Source organism: Oryzias melastigma, linkage group LG3, assembly GCF_002922805.2.
Source record: "Oryzias melastigma strain HK-1 linkage group LG3, ASM292280v2, whole genome shotgun sequence".
Lineage (NCBI taxonomy): Eukaryota > Metazoa > Chordata > Actinopteri > Beloniformes > Adrianichthyidae > Oryzias > Oryzias melastigma.
Window position 1 is genome coordinate 8,214,582 of NC_050514.1, and position 20,234 is coordinate 8,234,815.

Below are 20,234 nucleotides of genomic sequence, written 5' to 3' on the forward strand. Positions count from 1 at the left end.
TGTCCAGCTCTCCCAGAATAACCACCAGTCTCCTGAAATCTCCTCCATGTTCTGGAGATTGTGCTGGGAGACACATTAAACCTTCTTAACGAGGCCCTCAGCTCCTTAACCAACCAGAAAATTATCAGACAGGTTTAATTCAATTCATGCCAGGCCCAATAAAAAAGTGTTCCTTTAATTTTTGTGAGCAGTGTACTAACAACCTATGTAGTGCAGGACCATATAGTGCCCTGGATTTTAAAAGCAATTTGGACACCATGGTCACTGTTTTTTTAATGCATTGTGGTCTATATTTGCTAATCCAGTGAGCATTGATGCACACTAGTTTTTCACAAAGACTTCTGGGAAATGTCTTGGACACTCGCTTTTGGAATTGTAGATTTGGACAGCACTAGAAAATGGCAAACGCACTATAGTGAGTAGTGATGGGATTCGAACACACCCCTGGATGTAACAACGATGCTGCTCATCAGTCCAGTGACTGGATGGGATTTCAGTTATAGCTTTTTGAAGTAATACTACCCGTATTTGGGGCTGTATGGTGATTAGGACTCACCCATCACTGTGAGAAGGACCTGGTTCAAAGCCCAGCTGGGTTCCATCAGTATGGATGTTCTCCTTATGTATCTGTGGGTTTGCTTCGGGCTCTCCGGTTCCCTCCAACAGCCCCAAAACATGCTGCATAGGTACATTGGTGACTCTAAATTGCCCCTTGGTGTGGATGTCGGTGTGCATGTGACTGGTGACCTGTTCAGGGTGAAGCCTGCCTTTACCCAACAGTCACTGGGATAGGCTCCAGCAACCCCATGACACCAAATATGATACAGTACATTCTAAAGATGAATGGATGGACAGATGGACGGATGATCTGGATGTCAGGAAGTGAAGAGCTTCATGGACCGAACTTCCTCCAAAAGCCTGATTTTTTCTACTGATTCTTTCAATGATCAAATCCAAGGATCGATTTGACCACAGAAATGTGAACGGCGGCTCATTTGACGCGCAGGCGTCCCTCATCGCCCTCTAACTCACCGGCTGCTCTCACTAGATCACGGGCGGGTCTCCAACCACCGAGCTGCGAGCTAAAACCGGCCGGCACTAGGACCTGGAGAGCTCCTGCACCCTAACCCGGCTCCGGTTCGCGTCCAGTACCACGTCTGGTGGTACCAGCTCGCGTCCCGAGAGATGCGGACGTTCCGGACAGCAAGCGCACCGGGGGACGTTTTAAATGTTCTGGAGGTTTAAGCGTGATCCAGCCCCAGCATAGCGGTCTGTCTGCCGGCATATTCATGGCGAGCGCTCCGCTGGACACGTCGCTGCATCGAGCTGCAGCCAGAGAACGCGGCGGCAGTAACAGACTGTCAAACTATCCACAGAGTATCCCGCTTTTCTCAGTCTTTAATGTTTTAAAAAACAAAAGTTCATTGGAAATGATAAATCTCTATTTCATTTATTACTGTAGTTCAGCAGAGGAGGAAAAGATTTGGTCCTGACAAAAAATGAACATGAAAGTGTTATGGAAATGTTATTTTTGATGTTTTTATTTTATTTGACTGAACGTTGATTGAAGTTTTGAATTTAAAATGTCCTTCACTTGCACTTGGGCTTTTGTTAGGCATTTTATGTTACTGCCTTTTATTGTTAATAAAGTTTATCTCAATACAATGTTACAAAATAAAGTATTTCTGATGAAAACTATTAATTTTACCATTCTTGTTTTCATAATTAATGTAGAACTGCTAAATTCCACGAAGCACACATTTTTTTTTCCTTAAAAAAAGGCCACATATTAATTTGCGATTCATCGCGAGTTAACTCTGGACAATGCGATTAATTGCAATTAGAATTTTTAATCGCCTGACAGCTCTAATAATTATGTTAAAAAGTTACGGATTTAAAGTTTTAAAAATGTAGTTTTAGAGTGTTTATTCATTCATTCATCTTCCTGACCGCTTTGTCCCTTTCGGGGTCGCGACTCGCGGGATGCCGGAGCCTAACCCGGCTGCTGATGGGCGAAGGTGGGGTTCACCCTGGACAGGTCACCAGTCTGTCTCAGGGCTTTTAGAGTGTTTAACAAATGTTTATTCTGTTCGGCCCGCGACCTAAGGTGTGTGTTGTATTTTGGCCCCCTTGTGCGTTTGAGTTTGACACCCCTGTTTTAAAGCATCTTTGCTTAAATATCGACCATCACACCGATGCTCGTTTGGCGCCAAATTTGAGGATTTTTCTGTCTTCATTCTTCCATCTCTGAGGCTCTTTCCTAGCAGGCATAGTTTCAGACGAAAAGGCTTTGTGTCTCATTTAGAATAAAAGACAAAAATGAAACTTTACTTTTTGCATAAAGTCTTTTCACATGAAGAAGAACTAAAAAGTATCTAGACTTGGAGGGAAACAACGTCACCCGATCCTGGATGACGCAGAAAGAATGACCTATATCCATGAAATGGGTCTCTGAAACAGGAACCCCTGAAGATAAAGAGGCTCTCATCCTTTTGTTGCCGTGTCATCAGCGCTGTGAAACGCAGCTCTGCTGCTCGTGAAGCTTCGCCAGCATCTTTCCTGCTACAAATCCAAATAGGCTTTGGCAGGAGTGTGTGTGCAGATTCACGTGAGTGTGTGCAAGTCATTGTGAGTCCATCCTTCCAGTGTGGTTACATAATACATGAAAAGACAGAGCAGATTACATAAAGTCTATAAGGGACTGAGCAGACCTGCATGTGCAGAACATCAGCAAACGAGGCCTCTAATGATTAAAACATGTGTCGATGTAAAGCCAGACTTTGCGAGCTTAAGAGTTAAATTAGAAAGGATCTTGCTTTCTTCTCTCTCCTGCTGTCATGCGTTTCTGCTCCTCTATCCTCATCTCTACATCTGACCTCCTGCACACACTCCTCTGGAGGAGGAGGGGGCTAGCGTGACTGCGCCTCAGTGAGATGAGCAGTGATCAGATCAAAAACCATCCTTGGGGGGCGTGCAGCACGTCCTGACCTGCACAGCCGCGGAACCTGGATCCGGGCCACGTTGTTAGAACTGAATGTGGCCTGCTGGTGTTTGTGACTTCTGCTTGAAGCAACACCCACGTGTGCACACACACATACGTGTTGGTGCGCTGTTTTCAGCATGGAAAAAAAGAAGCCCCTGTGGCTGTCTTTAAAGTGCTAATTTGAGGGCAGCCGCCGTCATGAATCCTGCAGTGATGAAGATAAACAGATGCACATGGAGAATAAGATCCAAGACATGACCATCTCCTTTAACCCTCTGACACCGGAGCTCCAGAGTTTATGTTCTGTGATTTACTATAATTTTTCAACCTTAAACATGATCAATGTCATTCCAAAAGATTCTGAAGGAGAAAGCCAGCATGACGTTGATCATGTTGAAAAGTTACAGTATGTTAAAGATTTTGTCTTTAAGTGTCACCGGCGACGCCTCAGGTGTTAAAGGGTTAAAGGTGGGTTTTTGTTTTTAAGTGAATTTCTGTCAGCACTGAAGGACTTTGTCTTCGGCCTAAATCTGAGACCAAACATAAAGTCAGGTATCAAACATAAAACCGCTGCTTGAAAAGATCAGCTGCTGTGCACAGAAATCTCTGTTGATGACTGGAGTGAGAAGGAAAGCTGATGATGACATAAACTGCTCTGAATGTTTTGGAGAGAAACATGTTTGCAGATTTAGAATCTTTTTAACCCTCTGGGTGATTCTAACCTTTGATTATCATCGTGTTTATGTCTCCACTGTTTGGATCTTTGTGTACAACTCGTTTTGTCTTGTGTAGATGGTGCATTTTTGATCCAGGTTTCACGTAAAACACGCAAGTCAGAGGTCGCAGGCTTTGATCTGAAGTTGTGATCAGGGGTTTAGATGAGTTGTGCAGCGATCCAAGCCATTACAGCTGACACAAAAACGTCTTGATATGGAATTTTGATGTGGGTCTAGTTTGTTATTATTGAACACCTGCAGTGACATGAATCCATGAGTGAAAGGATGTCATTTATGGAGAGAAAATGGACCGATTTGTGCGTGCGTAATTCTGGATTTGTAGCTCAGACAATAAATTTGTGCATAAGTACAAAAATTATGAAGGTAAGAAAAATACAATTTACACATGCTCAACTTAAAATTACACCAGTTTGAGACTAATTTCACATCCAAATCTTTAAAAAGTACACACAAATTGCTTGTTACACACATGCAAAACCGCAGTTAGACACAGAACTGATGTGAGACTCTTCACGTCTCAGAGATTCGTCCGAGGATGACACGTTTATTTGCTGCAAGAATGCTGGGTCATCAGAGTTTTCTTTTTAGCCACTTTGAACTTAATTTATCAATTATATCTGGTGAAACTTGACATTTTCCCACTTTCCTAAACAGATATTCATGATGACCCAGCATTCTAGCAGTATTTAAACGCATCACTTACAGATGAATCTCTGAGACGGGAAAGATTCTCATCAGATTTGTAGATAAATGTGGCACATCCCTCTGAGATGAAGATCTTTGAAATCTGCTAAAAAAGCTTTATGCATTCCAAAAATAATTTCTTTCTTGTTACACACTTGTGTGTTTTTGAATATTTTTTGAGCCACAGAAGAGATTTTGTCCTCGTTCAGTCCTTTGACTGTTTCCCTGGCTGTGATGCCATTGTTTTTTGAGTTTTTTTTTGCTGAAAGTCACATTATGAAAACAGTCTGGTGCTTCAGTCCAGGACTGCTGGGGGACAGAATATCCACCTCCTGCTTTTGGTAATTCATCTATTAAAACAAATTTCTAACTCAGATGGAATGTTTACCGACTTCCGTCAAACAACATGCGAATGAATGTTCCTTAATCTATTGTTCTTAGAACGTCAAATTTCTTATGTTGATCAAAGGCTGTCCTGTTTCTGTAGGTAAACCAGGAGAATGTGGTGAAGGTGGGCCACAGGCAGGTAGTCAACATGATCCGGCAGGGGGGTAACCGGCTCCTGATCAAGGTGGTGACGGTCAGCCGGAATCTGGACCCTGAGGACACCGCACGCAAAAAAGGTACGAGCATCACGCCACTCTGACAAGTGGAACACATGCCGACTGGAGTGAAGGGCAGACAGGACGCCATGCTGACGTTCAGGTGCTGCAGGGTGGAACAGCAGCTCTGGTGTAGCGAAGCATCACTGGATATAAGCTATTAAGACAAATTATCTATTGGAGAAAATGACAAATGAACATTTACAAGGAAAAAACACAAGGCCTTCAGCTCATCAGCTGGCATCACAGAAGAAAGAAAACTTTAAGAAAACTTTACTTTTATGAAAAGGATGAAAATGGTTGTTTAATGGAAACAACCTGCAGCCAAAACAGTTCAGAAATGTCTTTGTGTCCTGCAATATTATGTATTATCAGCAAAATACAGTCTTTTTTAGAAATTAAGCTTATTATATAATTTTGAGATATATCCTGTTGTGTGCAGTAATGTTAAAGCGGCGTCAGGTCACAGAGCCTCAGGGATTTGACCTCAGTGTGAGGGCCCTGACCCCAGTGTCAGGGCCCTGACCTCAGTGTGAGGGCCTTGACCTCAGTGTGAGGGCCCTGACCCCAGTGTCAGGGCTTTGACCTCAGTGTGAGGGCCTTGACCTCAGTGTGAGGGCCTTGACCCCAGTGTGAGGGCCCTGACCCCAGTGTGAGGGCCCTGACCCCAGTGTGAGGGCCTTGACCTCAGTGTGAGGGCCCTGACCTCAGTGTGAGGGCCTTGACCTCAGAGACGTATGACCAGAGGTCTGCAACCTTTAACACTAAAGAGCCTTTTCATCCAGCTTCCTGTGGACAGAAACTCAGAGAGAGCCGGAAAGTTTCACCTCAAAGGCCTGATCCAAATACTCCCCTTCTACCTTCCCCTTAGCCCTCCCCCTTGATTTGAAGTGGAAGTTGAAGTCAAAGTCATGTCCGGATTATTATTTTTTAAGTTTTACCCTCCAAACAGAGGGTCTAAATTCTGCTATTGTGAGAATAAACCGTGTTGCTCTAAGAAGCTCTTTTCTTCATGTTGGTGTTATCAGAACCACAGAAGTTTACATTTAAATGTAAGTAATGACTTTATGTTGTAGTGTGACCTTTTTAGAGTTACAAAACTGCTGTTGTTATGTTTATTGAAGCACTGGAAGCTCTGTGCTAACGCTAGCGGACCGGTGATGTTAATGACGTCATCGAACGAAAGTCATGTCTGAAATATGAAACACTATTTTTTTATCACCCTTCGTTTGGATCAAGCACGGGGGGATGAACGAAGGGGGAGGGCTAATTTGAGAGGGAGAAGGGGAGAGTTTGGATCGGCCCAAAAATAAAAAGAAGACACTTTATTTATATTTTTGTGGCCATTAAGCCATTCATTGATAAAATATAGCTTTGAAATGTTCACAATAAGTGAGTTTTTCTATATATGACAAATGTAACTTCTTTCACATTCAAGTTCCTTTCAAAATGAAACATCCTGTGTTCAGTTAGATCCTTCAGCTGCAGCAGATTTATTTTAATTAAAAATGCAAGAAACATAAGATTTTCTGTTATTTTGACTTTTGTGTTCCTTCAATCTTTTTCTTCTTATTCTAGGGAATAAAACATGACAATATTAGTGTAAAACCCAAATTATTAAATAAAATCTACATGTAAATGCAATAAGATAATGTCACTCTGATTACAAACCACATAAATTAAACTTTTTACCATCATTACCATCAGGCCTATCTGACGTGTCAAAAATCTAAACATTCATTCGTTAAGTTTAAAGCTTTCTTCAAAGCCAAATAGCCAGAATGGAGGAATAAAAGAGCTGCACATGGCTCTGGAGCTTTCAAGATGGAGGTCATTTGGAAAGTTTCCTTTCTTAAAATAAATGCTTCAGTGAATTCTGGTTAATGGCTGAACAATAGGCAAAAACCAGAGTGTTGGCCACACCTCCCCGCTGAGGTGCCCATGAACTGAGCTCTTCACCCCGTCTGCTGCAGAGAGCTGCTCACTGCGCCATGTGTGCTGACCCTTGTCCAGAGGATTGCTCCTCTGTCGGTTCTTTAAAAAAAATTGCTTTTTGGGATTGTTTAGTGTGTAAAAACCCTGCAAAAACCACACAATCAAACTGAACGTGTGACTCTGGAATAACATGAGGAGGAAACGAGACACAAGAGAGAAGGTTGATGGATTTGAAAACCAACGCCTGACATTCAAAAAACCTAAACTTCAACCTCAACAGAACCCGACAGAAACAAAATCTGACAGTCTGAAATATTAAGAGAGGACGAGGAACTTCACCCAGGTGTTTCCATGAAACAAAAGTCTGTGAACCTAAACAGCAAAAACACAAACATCTCTTTATTGACCTTATTCCTGGGGCCTCTCATGTAAAAGGGATTATGGGTGCAACTTCCGGCATAGCAACCAGAAGTTACACGTCTCTATTTGTTTCTACTGAAAGTTGCCGGTTTTGTTAGCTTTAGCGGTGAATACAAACTTTAAAAGCGTGTTTTACTTAATCCCTCAAAGTTTTCAAAAATGTCTTTGCACAGTTCAGGCACATGTTTAGCAGCTCGTGGTTGTACTAACAACCAAACTAAATTAAATTTGTGGAGCGTTTTGTGGGACATGGGCTGCTGACGAAGAGGGAGTGCAGCTGCCCTCCTCGGTACAGATTTTACCGTCTACCGGGCAAGGACGAAGTCAGAAGAATGTGGCTGAACATTTTAAATCTTTCACTTTGTGGATAAAGTACACACGGAGGAAAATCCGTATCCAACATTATGGTCGGGTTACTCCAGAACACCAGAGAAGAAGAGACGCCGTGTACTGCAGAGACCTGACAGCAGCGGTTAAGTTAGTTTCATATTCGACATTCGTCACACATTTAGTGATGAACAGTAGGGGTGTGCCAAAATATCGATATTGCGATATATCGCGATATTTAGTCCTACGATCGATTCTCGATGGGTTCTCACCAAGTATCGATATTATATTTTCATTTGAAGAGGCTGTTGCGCCGAGCGTCTGAGTCGCACGATGGAACTATTGCACAGATGGGCGCGCTGCGTCTGACTTTTAATAGTGATGCACGCGCTCATTCGGGAGAATCACCGGTGAGATACAGGCTCAGTAGCGCGTGTGTGAAGCATGTCTACCTGTCAGCATTTATCCTCCATCTGTAGGAGATCCAGTCGGTAAGAAGTGACTTTGTCTGAGCGCTAGAATGTCAGCGATCACTTACTTCCTGTTTGCTGTGGGAACTGAGCGCGTGCTTCACAGTTGTTTGTGTACACTTCAAGGAGCGTCGGAATTTTCGCTTTCATGCACATTAATGTTTAACCTGCTGGTGTACGGTGTAACTTTGATAAATTTATAATGTGACGTTTTCAAACAATGTAATTACTTGTTGCTAATGTTAATTTAAAGTAATTCTTAAATAAAAAAAACAGGATTTGATGTATGAACTTAAATTTAAATGTAATTAAACTAAAGTAAATGAATTCACTGTAAAATTATGGAGGTTGCTAATTAATTGAAGAACTTAAAATTATATTTATTGCCATTATTATGTGTGTTTTAAGGTTGTTACCTATTGACTGCTGACTGACCAAATGGAAAAATGATAAAGATTGGAAAATAATCTCAAGTGACAGTCTGAGTAAATCAGCCTTTATTTTTGGATGCTCAGCCCTTTTCAAGTGAGAGAAAAGTGCACAAAAAATTAGGTCAATTTTGAGAGAGACTGTAAAACATTATATTCATCAACCTTTGGTGTCGCCACTTGAATTATTTAATTTTTGTTCTGTTGTTTACAACAATTCTACACTAAGTAGTGTGACTGCTGATCATGTTTACTATTGTTAACATTGAATCTGACAGATAATTCAAATTCAGTAGTTGTCAATGCTCGTCAGAGACATAGTATCACTGATTTCAGCAATGTTGCACAAAAGTGTCTATAATTTGTTGCACAAAATAAGAAAAGTTGTTTATTATGATATGTTTAAGTTAAAAAAGATAAATGGGGATATATTTTCCCCAAAAAACATGTTCTTCTATATAATGTTAGTTATTAGAGAGGATTTTTGACAATTATCGCAGTATCGCGATATTATCGATAGCGTGAGCCATTTATCGCGTATCGTATCCTGAGGTACCCAGTGATTCTCAGCCCTAATGAACGGTGATATTTCTCAAATGCCTTTACTAAAAACAAACACCAGAAATATTTTATTGACAGATGATAAAACAATCAATGTTTCACATGACTCCTTTTCATTCTTCACGATCCACGTAACGAGCAGACCACCGCAAACGCCGCTGCAATGTGAGCGGAGCCGGAGCGCTTTGCCCGAGCTGCTGCTGAAAGTAATGTGGAATGTTGATTGTTTTATTATCTCTCAGGAAAAACATTGTTGGTGTTTTTTAGCAAAGGCGATTGAGAAATATTGCCGTTCATTATTGAATGTGTGACGAATGTCGAATATGAAACTAGCTTAACCGCGCTGCTGACAGCAGTGTCACAAGAGCAGAAAAGATATTTCGTGTGTAATTGCTGCATCTCCTGGTATCAGCTGTTCAAAAATTACCTGTATTTAAACCGCAGCTGACTTTGTCAACACATGAAACGGTCTAAAGCTACACCGCGTGATGCATCTCTCATCGCAGCATGTAAACACAAGCACGAGAAGAGATAACGTTACAATTGATCAGCACTGTGTGCTAACTCTGGCACAAATAGGCAGAAATAAAGAATTATGAGGTGAACTTTTAAGATTGTTCATCGCTTCACCACCTGCCGCAGCTGAATTGAGAAAGTAGCAAAAAACCGTAGCTAAAAATGCTACTATATGTTATGTTTTTTAAGATCATCCTCCAATCCCTCAATTTTAGCAGCACCAGAGTTGTTACGTCGCCTCTTTTAAGACATGACAGCTGGTTTTTCCACATTTATATGTAGTTATAGATCCAAAACAAAAGGAATTGTGCTGTCGGCTCTACAGTTGTAATGTAAATACATGCGAGTTCCGACGTCTACCGGAAGTTTCACCCATAATTCACGCAAAGGCTCATGGGGGCTTGGAATAAGGTCAATAAAGCAGAAGATCCAAAACAGGAAACAACAGTGAATGCTCACAGAACAAGAAGACCAGGAACAGATGGAATTTTGTTTAAGGGAGTCTGGATTGAGCTGAAAGTCTGAGGTCAAGTTCTGGGAGTTTCCTACATGGTTGCAATATTTTAGAAAAAGAAAAAAAAATATTGACATTTAATCAAGTGGGGGTGACAAGTAAAATAAAACCAGAGTTTTGTGATAAAAACCTGCAGAACTCTGACTTTCACTGACAGAGTGGCAGAAGTAGACGACATGAGCAGCAACAAATGTGGTCTGCCCTCAAGTTTCTGCAGGTTTGCAAAAGGTCCTTCTATTTCACCTTCAATTCTAAACAAGAAGAAATTTTTCTGCTCTTTTATTCTAAATCCTGGATTGAAATACAACTTTGTTTGGTTATTAAAACTATTTGTACATAACTCAAAACAAAAGAGTTCTTACAACAAAAGCAGAAAATATATTAGACAAATTTGAGATGCTGCTTTTTTATGTATAGAGGGATTCAGTTTGACCAAAAGTAGCCCCAAAATAAATACTTTTCCACCAACTTTAAATGTGTAATGTAAAAGAAACATTAAACCAAGTAAATAGGACTAATCTGTGATCTGAGAGAACAGGATCAGGTTGGAGCAGATTGGAGAAACCAGTGTTGTCATTTCTACCAGATTTACCCTCAAATTTTATATTCTTGGTGGGATGTTGGCACCTTTCCCTGTGGATGTTGTGAAGGCCGTCATGAATGAAGTTTCCTCAGCAGCAGCTTTGTCTTCCCTGCCAGCGCACTGAGCTCTGATTCGAAAATGACCTGCACGCACTTGTCTCATGTGTGTGTCTTTCTCAGCCCCTCCACCCCCGAAGAGAGCCCCCACCACAGCGCTGTCCATGCGCTCCAAGTCCATGACCTCAGAGCTGGAGGAACTCGGTAAGAGCGCCTCCTGTAGGTTTTTCTGTGCAGCAACAGCAGCGTTCAGTCTAACAGCACCTTTCCATGTTCCTTCTTTTCCTATTCTCTGGTGAATCTCTCGACAGTGGACAAAGGTAAGCAGCAGATGCAGCTACTTTGTGCCTGACTGCTTTCTGCCGGCTTGCAGCGGCTGAATGAAGCTTTTGCTGCTGCGTTTGTTTGACTTGGATCTATGGACAGAATGAGTTCCTTTCACCTTGTTCCTTGTCCTCTGCTGCCGTCATGCATGCAGGACTCTGCACTGCTGAGAAAACGCCTGGACATTCATGTGAAAACATCTCTTTGCTCCAATTGTGGTTTGTTCTGCTCAAAAGATCCCTGCAGTACACGTGCACAGCATGGTGCTGCTCCTGGCTCGGCCCTGGGTGAAAAAAAGAACTGTTCACCCCTCATAGAGAGTGAGATTGGCAGAACTGGGGCTTGAACTGGGTAACTCTGCACGTTTAGCCTAGCATGCTAACTGACTGCACCACCAATCAGCCAGCAATCTATTGGACAATAGGGGGTAAAAGAGCGAACCTCTGCTTTAAGCCCATGTTTGCTCCTCTTCCTTTTTTATCCTTAAAGTTTTAAAGAAGCACTAACAACGGCAACACCACCCCCCTCCCCTCCCCCAACCCAGACACCAGCAGCAATAAGAAGGGGGAGGCGCTGCACCGCAGAGTTATTGATTACATTGAACATTTGAATTGTTTTATTTACGGTTTTTAATAATTATTTTTTTCAGTTGAAATGAGTGGTAATTCAAACCGTTAAACAAAAAAAAGGAAAAACATTAATACATAATCACTGCAATTTGGGGCCCCCTCCACCAGGTGGCGACCTTGGCAACCACCTAGGTTGCCTATGCCCAGAGCCCTGAGCTGCTCCTGCTCGCCTGCAAGAGATAAACTCACCAAAGGTGTCTCCTGAGGTTTTACCTTCAGATACCATGCTTTATCTCTTATGGTGGAAAACCTGTTTTCAGGCAAAACTCTCAACAACATTCTTATTAATTACTAGTCCAGTCTTGTTTTGCACGTACACAAAGTGTAAAATATTCATAAAACCTCACATCCTCGGTGGAGTGCCTCAGAGGGCAGAACGTTTTCAAAAGGACACATCTATAACCACTGTAGCTACACATTCTCATTCACAAGTCGTCACATATTAACGTATGGCTAAGTAACCCTCCTTGTCAAAAATTGATGTTTTGGGTGTCCTCAACTAATCATTTGTTGACGTGCTGGCTCTTCCAATTAAATAAGGGGTCCCCTACCTACAGGCCGCAAACCGGTACAGAGACGCGAGCCACCCTGACCATATCCTTGTACCCACTCCGGTACCGCGCCCGGAACCGGCGGTGCTGAATGTGGTTAATTGGAACAGCCATTTCGTCAACAGCCATTACGTTTGGGTATACCTACAAAAAGTCAATTTTTGACGAGGAGCGTTACTTAGCCAAATATCAATATGTAATGACTTGGGTAATGAGATGTGCTGGCGGTTTCTATTAAACCGGGCTCCGGCCGGACACAGTACCGGATGCAGATCAAAACTCGGGACACAGCTGGTACTGGTGCCCTAACCGTAGCCTGGTCCACGTCTGGTACCACGTCCAGTATTGATACCAATCCACGTTCAGTACCGGGTTAAGGTTATTGTTAGGATACCAGTGAGGTCCCCGTCTAGTACCGGTTTACAGCCGGAGGTCGAGGACCCCTGATTTAATTGGAACAGCCAGCACATCAAACAATGACCAGTCAGGGACACCCAAAATGTAGGTTTTAGACGGAGAGGGGTCCTTGACCATGAGTTGATATGTGATGATATGTGAATGAGAATGTGTGATTTTGGAGACAGACCAATTTTTTTTGGGGGGGGGGGTGAAAAAGCATCTTATCTGAAGCATTAGTCACATGCACCTGTAGGGGGTTGATCTGTACAGGTTCTGCAGGTTTTTCTGGTTGTCTGGGTCCATGGAGAGTCATGGGGGAGCACGGCAGTTCTCTCAACACTCCTACAGAGACCTCATCAGACGTCAAGAAAATGGAACGTACCTTTGCGTGTGTGGTGCATAAGTGGCCGTAGGACATGTAAGCTTCATCGTAGAAAGAGCCAGAGAAAGCACTTGAGCTTTAAAACCTGTTCAATATACTTTCCATACATTCTTCAGTATTGAGTTTGTTCCATAACCCTTTAACACCTAAGATGTTGAGGTGACGCTCCAGTGTTTTATGCCCTTTCAACGTAATTCCCTCTTATTCTGAGGGAGATAAGCAGCTCACGCCGTCGTTTTCACGGTTAAAAAAAGTAATATGTTAAAGAGAGTGAGTTATTTAAGCGTCACCAGTGACATCTCAGGTGTTAAAGGGTTAAACCAGAACTGAATGTTGGGTATTACCTGATAATAATGTTCTGGGTTTTCATTCCAGAAGCATCTGGAGCTTCAGTCAAACTTTTTTAAGATCAAGAAATAATTTAATCTACAAAGGTTTGGTTTTTTTAATGATAGATCCTAAAATTCTAACTCTTTAGATCTTCAACTCTCATCATACTGCCTTTGGCCGCGGTGCACACGGGAGCTTTGTGTTCTATTAGTAACTCAAAGCATCTAAATGCAGAATCTAGAAACGTTCAGGAGAACATCTGACATTCAAACGTCAGAGTGTCTGTCTCCCTGCCTGCTCGTATTTGGAAAATACAGAGGCTCAGGACCAAGTAAAGGGATGAGCCCACTCACCTGCTTTAAGAATAGAAAAACAGGCTCTCTATTATGCACAAATTTGAGCCTTAGTTTAAATTGTGATACTTTGGGGGAAAACACTGAGTAAAGTTAGATGCTCAGAAGACTAACATTTTTTTCATCACCTTTTTAAGCCACTCTAAGGAAAAAGAAAGGTGGTAAGTTGCTGCAGGCATGTTTAAGTCTCATCTGCTCATGTGATTTCTTCCCACACCGTCACTCTTTGTGATGAATTCTCAGGTTCTGTTCCAGTTTGCAGACTGTGAGGCTGTAGACTGACTGACGTCTCCACTCGCATGCTTCACTCAGCTGCACGTCTTTACCAGGAAGCAGTCCTGCATGCTTGTGCGTCTTCCTGCAATGTTGCAGGCTTGTGTGTGTGTCACTGTGTTTCTTTATGGAAGTATTTGCGTAATGTAGAGGAGGTTTGTTCCAGGAAATATTTCACTCACGGACGGGTTTTCAGGGCAACTGTGCAGCATGTTGATGGTGTGCTGTTGCATCAACCCACCTGGGATGCTGGAGAACAGAAAATGTGCATCTTTCTGCTGTTGTGTGTGTTTGTTACTACAGCTGAGGTCATTGATGGTCCTTTCCTCTCCTCTGTGTGTAGATGCGCAGAAGAAGAGGATTGTTTTCCAAGTCACTCTAAGTAATCACTTCTCGATGCATGGGAGCTTTCCACATCCTCCAGATTTGAGAGACAGAGACAGAGTAGAACTAGCATGTCGCTTCCATGAGCTAAAACTGATGATACCATCACACTCCAGAGAAGATTGGGTCTGCCAAATTTGCTGTCCGCACCTTTCTCACCTTGCAGGGCAGCTCAGCTCAGAAAGTCAGTGGCAAACTTGACAGGCTCAACACTCATGGCTTGTTTGACATTAAACGAGGGCGTGACCCCGGGGCCTGGACGCGTGGAATCAAGCTTGCACGGCTTCTAAAGGCTGGACACATTTCATGGGAGTCCTCATTAACCCCCTCCCTGCTCTTAGAGAGAACACTGTTTAATCTGCAGGAGTCTGCAGAGGCTTGAGGGGGGTCGCTGTGAATGACCAGCTTGTGTTTGACCCAGCGACGCTTTACAGAAACAAGCTTGCTGCTACTGCTGTGCTGCTGCTCTGCCTCACAGCTCAGTTTGTCTTGCAGACAAAGTGGAAGAAATGACGCACGCCCAAAAGGCCTCACCTGTGGACACAAAGATCGCCACCATTAAACCACGCCCCTCCAGTCGCTGCCTGGTTACGCCCACTGACATGAATGTAGGTAAACGCAAAAGCTGCTCGGGAGTTTTAGTATTTCAGTATATTAAGTATATATATATTTAAGTATATTTCATCATCAATATGAAATCATTAAAGTTTTAGAAAAACTTTGACTAGAAAAAAACTCATCTAAAAAGGGATTTCTGTAAGCCAACAAATATGTCTACAAAGTGCCAAACATGGAAATAAAAACCCAACTTCACCTTTTTTCTCACAATGTTGCTGTTGTTATATTCTTCTAAAAATGTCACATGATGCTTTTATTCTGAAATCCCCCTCTATTCATTACTTTTAGTTTGCTTTTAGTTCTCCCAGAGCCCTCAGGTCCTCAGCTGCAGGCCTGCTGGTGGGCCGTTAAAGGATAACCAAACCAAAAATCAACTTTTTTTGGGTGTTTACCTCTATAAATGGGGCTTTAAAAGTACTGTCTGTTGGATGTTGCCAAATTGAAAAGAAAATAAAATGAACTTGTTTAATTCATGTAAATATAGTCTAAAACCATCTCTGTGCTTCCCCCTACGTGTTGAAACAAGGTATTACAGTTGGATTTGTGATTGGTCAACTGGTGTGAATCCCAGAAGTTTGACCTCTTCATGCTCTGAGCGCCAGTATAAAAGCCCCCCCCCATCTTTGATTCTGTTATGGCTAGCATGGCTCGTATGTGTTTTGCCTTCAGTTGTCAAAAATCTACTGGCTTACACAACTTTCCAGATGACTTGGAAGTTAGGGAACAGAGATTGAATGCTGTTGGCATTATATCCAGCAAACTCTGTCCAGGTGATGGATTTAATGAACGTTTCACTCTGGATTGCTTGTTTAATACATTAGCCTTAATTAGCTATGACGCTTGCAGCATTTTACCGCTCTCAGACCTGCTAACCCTCAGCTGCACCGGCAGCCTCAGTGTCGGGCTTTGCATAAACAGCGTCTCTAGCATTGGCATATATTACTGGATTGGCCCTTGTCTATTCGCTGCTATAGACAGAGACGTGCGTGCGCACAGGCACCATTAAAATGCAATGAATTGCATCAACAAAACGCAGCTGTTTCAATGTAAGACATGCAGGAATCAACCACAAAAATCGAGTCAATCATTTTTTAACAGATTTTCACAAAACATAACTTGAATTAAAGCTTAGAAAATGATTGATTTTGTGGTATATAGTGTTGCACGATAATATTGGTTACCGATAAATATCGGCCAATATTGGGCATTATGACGTCACGCTGATAATTCCGCTATGAAAAAAATTTGCCGATAAAATGGACCAATAATTAAAGGGTTAAACGGCCGAGGCTTCCTCACTGACCACTCAGTATTTCCTTGTGTTACAGCTTCTCTGCTCACCCCAAAAGTTTCAGCCTCATAGGTACTGCTGAATGGTGCTAGCATTGCGGCCCGACAACAGCGCGGACTCCGGGGGGTAGTAGATGTAGATGGAGCAAAAACGTAACAGAAAGGGCGGGAACAGCAGTAACCTGTCCAAACACCGGGCTAAGTACACCGGATTCTGGCGGAGAGGTGTGATTGATTTTAATCTGTTAGGATCAAGCACATGCATATGTTTTTGAAAAGGTCATTTTTATGATCAACCATTTATTTTACACATCAGTTTCAAACAAAGCAGTCATTATTGCAATTTGAGATTAAAGTATTTATTTTGCATGCTATTATAATGGGCATTATTTCTGTTGAGAAATGTCCTTGTTACATTGCTATTAAAGTTAGTCTTAACATTTGTTCTGACCATTGAAATGCACTTTCTCTATTTCCAGATGTATGGCAGACTGAACAATCTAGTAGTGTTTGTACTACCTGTTGCTCAATTTATTTGTAGGTAAAACTGCAGATTTGTTGGAATACATAAGAGCCATGCACTCTTACGTTGTACTTGCAAAAATAATTTTTTCTCAAGTTTTTAAATGAATATTTGTTGATTAATTGGTATCAATATTGGTATCGGCTGAAAGAGTCTGGAAAATATTGGATACCGCTATATTGGATATATTGTGCATCACTAGTGGTATATTTACATTTTTTATTATCTCTAAAAACTAAGCTGTAGATAGTGCAAGAACTGCGTCTTCTAGTGTTACAGGTAACACACTGCTGTCAAATGAACAGATTTTTCCTTTGTGCAAGAATCTATAGAACTGAGCTTGTAAACGCTGATTACCCAAGCCCAGAAAGGAGGATTGATTGATTGATGAAGTTCAGTGGCATGACTGGCTGATAAACTTTAACAATGTGAAGTAACAAAGCACATTTCCTATTAAGAACACCTTAAAGTGCTCTACAAAGAAAAAAACATAAAGCTAGACTAACTGTTGTTCATAGATCTAAGCCACACCTCTGCCACTCAGTCTGGCTCTACCAGCCCCGCCCCCTTTTTGGCATTTTTCAAATCTGGGCTGAGAATGGAGTTAGAATCCAACTGCACTATTTGGTTACCCTTTAAGGTCAGAAAAATCAGAAAGGTTAGAACCAAAACCCAAAGCAAAGCCATGTGGAGCTAAATCGGGGCCAATACTATTTGAAATCCAAATAAATTACATTGAAGAAAATATTGGTGTTTGGTCAAAAAAATATAAATGTTCAAAACTTTTTTTTATTCAAATATAAACTTAGTTATTTTCAGTTTCGAATGTTCTGTTTTTTAGGTTTCAAAGCTCGAAATTTCAACTTTCAAAACTTATTTATCAGTTTCAAATCTTTTTTTCACTTTCAACTCATTTTTTCATTTACAAATCTGAAAGTTTCAGTTACAAAACTTTTGGCCCCGTTGTGGTGCATTGGGGTGCATAATTACTGTCAGAAAATGTCTGTTTAGTCTGTACCATCATAGTCTGAAGTTGTCTCAAGACAGCTGTAAAAAGCAGAGTTTTATCACGTATAAACCGCGCGTCCAAAATGCCATTCTAGCCCATTCAAAGCGCCATGATATTGAGTTAAATACTGGGGTTCTCCGGCTGCAGCCTCATGGACTTCAGCGGAGCTCGTTCAATATTCCGGGAGAGACCCAAGCGGGAGCAGCTGCTCTGGTCTTGAACTGTCATCTTTTTCTTATTTTCGTCAAGACAATATAAAAGGTCCTCAATTTCCCCCCTCTAGGGTTAATGCGGGACAACCTTTAAACTTAGGTTGTCTTCAAACTGAAGGGGTTGTCATCCAGACACACCCCCGAGTACGACAGAAGCCCCGGTAATGAAAAAATCTCTAAAGGATTTCATTTTCTGTAGGTTTTTGTGGAACTCTTCACAATAAATAAACCAGCAGCATCCGTGCAGGATTACATGTTTGACAGGCAGCAAGCAGCGAATTTCCCAGGCGGCGCCGGTCTGCGACGAAAGAGGGGCTAGCCTCTGGTATGCGCTGAAAGGGGGGGTTAGCGTGAAAGCGGGGGGGGCGCCTGTGTGCGGCTCCGACGTTAGGGAGCGCTGCTTTAATAAGAACCACAGAGCCATTTTATTCCAGCAAAAGGACGTTTTCTAGGCCTGTATTTAACTCAAGAAGATGGCGCTTTGAAAGGGTTAGAACAGGGTTTTGGACGCACGGTTTATAAGTGATGAAACTGCTTTTTACAGCCGTCTTGGGACAACTTCCGACTATGACAGTACAGACTAAACAGATATAACCTGACAGTAATTACCACAGTTCTCAGAGTCAGTGAACGCATCGGGACTGAAGTTACCACCCTCATTGATTTTGATTGGTCCTTGTGTTAGCCCCGCCCCAACGTGCCACAACGGGGAAAGGGTTTCGTAACTGAAACTTTTGGATTCGTAAACGAAAAAAATGAGTTGAAAGTGAAAAAAAGATTTGAAATTGAAATTTTGAGTTTTGAAACCTAAAAAACAGGAACATTTAAGATTGAAAATAACTAAGTTTATTTAAGAACAACAAAAACTTTTGGACATTTATAAAAAAATTTTGACCAAACGCCAATATTCTTCTCAATTTAATTTATTTGGGTTTCAAATAACATTGGCCCTGATTTAGCTCCATAACATTCCAGCTCTGTGGGCCCATGGCGTTAAATTTCCACCAAAACTCTCCCACGAGCGTATATGGAACTCCACGCACGCAAGAACGCTCCACAGGCGCATGACAGTACAAGGAGGCAGCCTCACAGACACAGACTTCAGCGGATCTCGTCTCCACGCCTGCTCCTCTACTCCTGCTCGCTGGTGAAACCTATTCTCCGCGCTCGTGAGTGTATTCCTACACTCCTCTGACCTCTCCTGCTCGTCTGTGAAAGTGTTCTTACACTCCTTAAAATAGTTCTGCCCCGTGATGGTTTTTGATCTTCACATGTAAAAAAAAAATCTAGAAATGAAGCAAACACATGATGATGGAGCGCCGAGACGAGGTTTGACGAGCGAGCAGGAGTAGAGGAATGGGCGTGGAGACTTTGACATACGCTCGTGGGAGGGTTTGGGTGGAAATTTACCGCCATAGTGGGCCTCGCCTGTGGAACAGCCTGAGGATTAAAGGGCTTCATCCACTGTGGAGGAAAAACTGAAAATCCAACTTTTTAGCTTAGCTTAGCTTAGTAGTTTTTACATTTCCTCACTTTTTCATGCAATTTGATGAACTGTTTCCCAGCGATCATTTGGGCATCATGTGGGAATGTGGGCCCATTGACTGTAAAAATACTGGACTTCTCGAGCCATGAGGTCCCCCATTGGAAATGCATTACCTCCACTCCTCGTGAAAGTAGACCACCGCTTTCACCGTCACTTCCTGAAACGACTATCCCCATATTTGCAAACGTCTGCAACCCATCTTCAGCGATTGGTCTGAGTCTCTGAGTCATAGCTGAGTCATGAATCTAAAGGAAGTACTGTCGCCAATCAGGAGTGAGTTTATTGTGAGTGTCCGCCTCTTTCCACGCCTCGACCACGAGACCGCGGGATGTAAACAGCTTATACTTTAATAACACCGCTTCGAGAGAATTGTACAAGTCATTGTTGAAGTCTTTGAGGGAGAACCATTCCAACATTTGATTCTGTCAGCGGTCCTTTGGGATTTACTTCCATTTATTCCTTTTTGTCGAGATAAAAGGAGCATTTGGGTGACGCCGCTGGAGAGTGCCCCCCCCCCACGCAGAGCTTGTTACTTCACAAGCGCTGCAAGGTTACAGTCTGATCAGATGCATGTGAGAAGCACGTTCAGCGGGAT

General features: G+C 42.3%; 1 protein-coding gene across 2 annotated transcripts in view; it reads left to right on the forward strand.

The window, feature by feature from the left end:
- LOC112160641 (SH3 and multiple ankyrin repeat domains protein 2) overlaps window positions 1–20,234 on the forward strand; it is a 531,836-nt gene that overhangs the window by 476,409 nt on the left and 35,193 nt on the right. For both annotated transcript variants that reach the window (XM_036217187.1, XM_036217185.1), the window contains 6 exons: window positions 4,892–5,027; window positions 10,940–11,020; window positions 11,128–11,136; window positions 13,922–13,945; window positions 14,401–14,439; window positions 14,937–15,049. In XM_036217187.1, coding sequence (XP_036073080.1) covers window positions 4,892–5,027; window positions 10,940–11,020; window positions 11,128–11,136; window positions 13,922–13,945; window positions 14,401–14,439; window positions 14,937–15,049 — 402 coding nt within the window. The remainder of the gene's footprint in view (window positions 1–4,891; window positions 5,028–10,939; window positions 11,021–11,127; window positions 11,137–13,921; window positions 13,946–14,400; window positions 14,440–14,936; window positions 15,050–20,234) is intronic.